General features: G+C 32.7%; 1 protein-coding gene and 1 long non-coding RNA gene across 2 annotated transcripts; both read right to left on the bottom strand.

The window, feature by feature from the left end:
* Positions 1–729: 729 nt before the first annotated feature.
* LOC149390057 (uncharacterized) lies at positions 730–1,597 on the bottom strand. Its single transcript, XR_016300096.1, has 4 exons — positions 1,557–1,597; positions 1,245–1,337; positions 965–1,090; positions 730–807 (listed from the first exon to the last, which is right to left on the bottom strand). It is a non-coding gene; the product is annotated as an uncharacterized LOC149390057 (long non-coding RNA).
* A 715-nt stretch (positions 1,598–2,312) lies between these two features.
* LOC149390056 (uncharacterized) lies at positions 2,313–5,482 on the bottom strand. The gene is made up of 7 exons (XM_089618900.1): positions 5,295–5,482; positions 4,774–4,902; positions 3,455–3,574; positions 3,313–3,351; positions 3,035–3,190; positions 2,493–2,609; positions 2,313–2,408 (listed from the first exon to the last, which is right to left on the bottom strand). Exons 1-7 carry the CDS (start codon positions 5,385–5,387, stop codon positions 2,313–2,315), a joined length of 750 nt encoding a protein of 249 aa, XP_089475026.1. The 5' UTR covers positions 5,388–5,482.
* Positions 5,483–6,221: the final 739 nt, after the last annotated feature.

Raw genomic sequence — 6,221 nt, 5'->3', positions numbered from 1 at the left:
CATCACTTACTCTCTTAATCTGCCAACCAAATTTGCACCGTCAATGTCTTCAATATATAGAAAATGATCACATTAACCTGTGAGGATCCTAAAGACGATTGTCCAATAAATTCAAGGACGAAGTTTATCCAACTTAGGAAGAATGATGCAACGCATAAGACCTAGCACTGATGGAGGTTTTGGACTGCCATGTCAAAAAATGACATTGCTAGAGTGCTTTTTTTTAGTGGAAATGGCCTAACAAAGCGCAACGATGATTGATTGTCATAAATAAATTTGGTCCTTCTAAAATGAAAACTATTTTGTTTTTTCCTAGTTTTGCTCTTTTATATCTTTTAAGATTTTTCTCCTTTGTTTTTTTTCAGCAACAAGGACTCTAATTAAAGCCTTGTATCCTATTTTTTTATTTCGATTTGGAAGATAATAAAATATAATCTATAGGTTATTTCCACGCGTTATTCTGTCTTCTTATAGTTCTAGCCTACATCTAACATCCAAAAACAAAATGCGGTGGTGTCCAAAAAAGTGAGTTAAAAAGTGTGGACTAGCAGAATTCTAAGTGAGTTAGCATTTTAGTGTTCTCTATCTCCTATCTCATTTTAATGTACAAAACATAATGGCAATGTGGTTTTCAACATGTTAAATAGTATGTACAGTTATAGAACTCACGAAGGATTTCACTGTCAATGGTGCAGCCCTTGGACGTAAAGTACTCATGGAACCTCGCGGTAGAATTCCGTATCTTTCGAAATTAGTAACCTCGTGCCTTGATCTGCACTTTATGTTATGTGTTCTGTAATGAAAGAACTGCGTGAAAGGGAAAACGAAAAATAAAATAATCGTGTTAGTACCCAAATTGACTATTCGGTATATGGCTATATGCTAGAAAATCTATGTGAATATATATTATATAAAGTATATAGTGTTATTAACCAAAATAAATTAGTTAGAGGAGAAGGGTTACAATGTCAACATGGCCGTTAACGCGTAATCTGGCCTCGGTCAGCCAAGACCTTTGCAGATTCTCCATCTTCTCGAATTCAGCCAATCTATGTTCTATCGATTCTCTTCTTCTCTCCAATCTTTTGAGCTACACATATATTTATATATATATATATATATATATACTCATCACAACGATTACTATATTGATATGGTAACATATTTATAAAGTTAATCGTTATCAAGGTTCAAGAGTTATGTTTGTGTATTTAGTTTGTATGAGCATATATAAATATACATACAAATTCTCTGATGGTAAATTCTTCAGCATGTTTTGGCCCTTTAAATGACAGCGGGACGGGATTTGTAATCCGAGGGCTTCGCACATCATTAGCCTGACACATATACAAAGACTGCATTAGTAAAATATATAAATAATTTCTTTATACAGGAAAGGTCTTTTCAAGACTCCCTAGGCGTCCTTTTTCATTATGTATCGTTGAAAATAATAGACACACCATCGGTTTCATGCAGAAATATATTACATACGTCAATCATAGCTGGAAAGAGTAAATTTTATAAGCATTGGATAGGGCTATTAATGATGATTTTACCGCATGAAAAACGGGCGGAAGATTCCTCCAATCAACTTTCTTGCCATTGGATTCATTCACTATTCGTTCTTCCCGTTTCAGTGGGCTCTACAAACATGAAGATATATTAACCAACAATAGGGTAGAGAGGGAGAGAGAGAGTAACTTTACCTTTTCTTTGCTCTTAGAAATATTGACGCCGAATCTCTCATCTTCCGTTGGAAGAACATAAGACACTGGGACCGCATCGATTATCTGCGTTTGGTTATATATATATATATATATATATATATATATATATATATGTGTGTGTGTGTGTATTCATTTATACAAAACATGTATTACACAATTATATTCTTAACACGTACAAACAAGGAAAACTAACTATCCTAAGTTATGTATGTGAAGAGTGAACATAATGTTTTATACGAGCGTTTTAGGACTTTTTATATTGAGTTTTACAATATTTACAAGTTATGTATCTTAAAAGTTTTTAATTAGCCCCCAGAATTTTTTTTACACAATGGCTCTCTTTAATTTACATTATTGTATCCGTATATATCTTTCTGCGTCAAGTCCATATATATTTATATACATACGTTTGTGTACGTGTAATTATATATATATATATATATATATATATATATATATATATATGCACAGCTGAATAAAAATTTGAATCACATATATAAGAGGGGAAAAACAGGGATAAAAGCTGTGTAATTTTTAGTACGAGTATTACTACCTAGTCAAACATCTTAGGTTTCATAATATGATTTATCTTATTACCTTTCCTTTGTTCTTGGGATGATTAAGGCTGAGCCTCGCTTCTTCCGTCGGAAGAATATAGGACACAGGGACCGCATCATGAATCTGTGTTTGGTTATGAATATTTTATTGGTTAATTCAAAATCAATAATAGAAAAATTAAAAGTAAATAAAAATTAAAAGCAGTACCACATCATCAAATTGCAAGTCCCTTTTGCGTTTCTCCAAATTAATTCCACCAGAAAACGGAAAATTAGTGTGTTTTTTTGTACTAGCCTTGTGTTTAGGCTGTTTGTGAATTTGTTCCTGAAAGTAGCACACATTTAAGTAACAAAAGATTAAGTAACCAGCCAACTAAATTTTAGGTAAAATAGCAATAAAGATCATGAGTATTTTTGGTTTATCATTTCATTAAAATAAAAAAAGTTGTATTTACGTCAATTTACACAGTTTACCTAATATTTATGAAACATTGGCTATATAGTAATATGAAATTGTAAATATGACTATACAGCTAATTGACTATTTTACTAATTAGGATAATTAATTAGGAAATCATTTCCAAAGATATAAAAAAAATTAGTAGTACTTTTTTTTATTACTAACGATATGTAATTTTGAAAATTGACAAAAGGCATCAACAAGATCACCTTTTCCCCGGAAATTAGAGAATTGGTTAGTTTTAACAAAGATAGAGTGGCAAAAGAAAATATTATAATTTGTTTACTTACCCGAACCCCCTGGGAAAACTTAGTTGGGATTGTCGGAAAACTAAATCCCTGCTCATGTAGCCTAACAGGCTCAAAGGGCTCATTCTGCCTAACCGTCCCGAAAGTTTGGGAATTATTATTCATGCTTGCATTTAAATTTCTTCCATTTGAATTCAACTGAAATTACAGAAAAGTATAGCCCCGCCGACAGTTGTTATTATTTCAGAAACAATCATAGTATGGATTTACTGTAAGTTAAAAAGAAAAAAAAAAATCGTGAGTAGTGAAGCATTGTGTACCTCAGCATGTCCCACATTTAGAGGTGTAGCTTCATAAACCTGCAGTTATTTTGTTTTTGTACACGTGGATTTATCAAAATCAAGGCACTGAATATATATAAAGAAGGGGTTGTTGGTAGGCAAGCAATATAGAGGTAAGTACCACATTGGAATGAGTTTCAGGTCCTCGTTGAGGCGTTGAAGAATAATACGGCAGTTGATTGTTGTTTACTTGAACTTCCTCCACTGGTTCAAACGCGATTCTAGTTGTGTACGTCACGTCCTACAAGTACAATATATGCCATGTTATGGTGGAAAGAAGAAAGAAAGAAAGAACAAACGTAGCCATTACCAATTACGTGAGACATTCTTATAAGAAATACAAAGCCCGAATAATGGCAAAAAAAGCTATGATATAAAGAAGCTATGCATTGATTATGATAATGCTTATGCTCTTCAAATGGATGTGAATGTTTGATATTTTTGGATGGAGTACTTGAAGTTTAAGTCTACTGACCAGGGAACGGATATGTTTTGCAGGGACAAGAGAGGATGAAGTTTTAAGGAAAAATAAATAAATAAATATCTCTACATGGTTTGAAATAAACACCAAGAATGTAAAATACCCAATGAAGATTCGAGATCTATCTACCTAGATTTAATCGAGGTGGAACTAGAAGACATAGGAGGGGCAGAAAAAGACTAGGACACTTTGAAACAGTTCTATAGAAGAACCTTGTACATATATATTCGAGATATGTATTGAGTGCTCTAGAAATTAACTTGGTATTGGTAAAACATTTAGCACTTTACCGGTAGCTTATAAGATAATTATAGACATGTGGTCCACTTTAATTAAGAGAGTAGAACATTCTTTGGCATGGCACAACCCAAGGCTTCTTATCCCAAACATGTGCATTATATCTATATATCATACTTTGTTCTTCCCTTGGCGCCTTTCGTGAGATAAAGTTGAAGATTAGTATGAGTTATTAGTGCGTTGAGACTAGTATGACCATCCGATTTTAATGTGAAGAAGTGATCTATTTAGTGACCGGAGCAAAAATTTCAATTCACATAACCAATGTTAGACATCTTTTTGCTGACTTTTCTAGTTTAAGACCAGATGGGATGTTTTGAAGCTTCCTAGTTGGAATTTGTTTATATCCACTAAGCCTCGATTTGGTTTGTGTTGTGAAAAAAATATTAATTTCCCTCTAAATAGCCATTTCATTTTCATTTGGGTTAGAATATATATATTCAGGGAAGAGAAAGAAAATGAGAGAGTTGAAGCAAAGTTTCATAGATAAAAACAACAATGAAAAACTCAGTAATATATAGGGAGAAGTACAAAATGGTAAACATGTTGTGGTTTTGAGAGATATAATGTATATTACAACTATTAAATACGAATGGGAAGAGGTATAGTGATATTTGGTGAGTAAATGATAAAGAATGTGGAAGTTGAGTGATTTTAGTTACCCTAGTAATCACTGGTCGAAGACGGCTCTGAGTTGAGATAGCCGTCATCAAGATACCATTTCCCTCGCTGGGTCCCACCTGACCGGAATGACCCTGGGCCTCAATTCCTGAGGCAAGTAGACTCTCAAACTAGACATAATAAATAAAAAAAAATTGTGTCAGAGATTAAAATAGATCATAGTTACATACTATCGTCACTGTCTTGTGGATGTTGATAATCGATCTACGAATCAGTACGCCCTTGTGTTTTAAGGGTTATGTACATGATAAACGAAATAATGAATTCCTAAAATCCAACACAGCCAAACGCATGAACGATCCATCACGAAGAGGCCATAGTTTCACAACATCGTCATGATAGATCTACATGTACGATATTAAATCAATATGCCCTTGCATGTTGGTTTCAGGGCTTTAGTTACTAAAACGCAGTGAAACCCTAAAATAGCCAAACACATAGGCGATTCGTAACAAAGATCAATACTTATTGAAAATATGATGTAAAAGATATAGATCCATACCAGAGAGTCGAGATTTTCAGGTCTGTTGAGAGTATCCACACTAATTCCTGGTGTCTGATTCTGAGTTGGCCCGAAAACTCTAGGGAAGTTCATCTCAAGAGGTTCCTAGGAAACCACGAAACCAAATCTGAGAACTCGAGTGAGAGATTATTTTTCTTGAATAAAATTTATAAGAGAAGTGCGTTTATCATCCAGCGGTAATATAGGACTTTCTGAACAACATGCAAATTAGGGATAAGAGTTTTACAGAGGAACGAAAACTTATCAATTCTTCTGTGTTTTCGGTTACGTTGTATAGCAGTCAGGCCTTTATAAAATAAATAATTATAAATTCGATTGCCTAGGTTGATTTTAATAGTTCCGTCATTTCATTCTTCGGATTCTGTAGTAAATATCTGAAATCATTTAACCTTACTTTTATTTTTTTACTCAATTTTTTTTATTAATATACTCAAGCTTATTAATGAATTTTTGGTTAGACGGCCATACTGAAGCTTATATTAAGGTCTTTTTATTACATTCACTCATCATGATTTGAAGTTTCTTTTATGTTATTTAAATTTCTTACTACCACTTTTACATTTTCGTTGATAGTATTTTGTTTAACTATCACATTACTGATATTAGTTTTAAGACTAACTGAAATATTAATTTCAAAAACTTGAAATTCGTTTTAATGCTTTTACTAAAGTATTTTTTTTCATATTTTTAATCACAGAAAAGAGCCAAAGTTTAACTTCAATGAAATAAAAAATTCATCTTTCTTTTTTTTTTTTTAAAGAAAATTCATCTTTCTATTACTCTTATTTAGTTTTGCCGCCTCATAAATTATTTAGTACATGGAAGAATAACACACTAGAAATTAAATTTACTGGGTTGTCGCCAACTTCTAAGGCTTCGATAAGTCCAAACTGTGGAACTAAAACA

The sequence above is a fragment of the Urtica dioica genome, chromosome 7 (assembly GCF_054948205.1).
Source record: "Urtica dioica subsp. dioica isolate 48M chromosome 7, U.dioica_male_clone48M_v1_H2, whole genome shotgun sequence".
NCBI lineage: Eukaryota > Viridiplantae > Streptophyta > Magnoliopsida > Rosales > Urticaceae > Urtica > Urtica dioica.
The sequence above is the reverse complement of the archived record's forward strand: the minus strand, read 5'-3'. Positions and strand labels throughout refer to the sequence as shown.

Excerpts from the sequence above, each read along its gene's own strand:
- LOC149390056 (XM_089618900.1), bottom strand. The coding sequence starts at position 5,387 with ATGAACTTCCCTAGAGTTTTCGGGCCAACTCAGAATCAGACACCAGGA. Across the intron at positions 3,575-4,773 it reads TTCGACCAGTGATTACTAGG|GACGTGACGTACACAACTAG; the intron begins GTAACTAAAATC and ends TTGTACTTGTAG. Across the intron at positions 2,409-2,492 it reads ACTTGCAATTTGATGATGTG|ATTCATGATGCGGTCCCTGT; the intron begins GTACTGCTTTTA and ends AACCAAACACAG.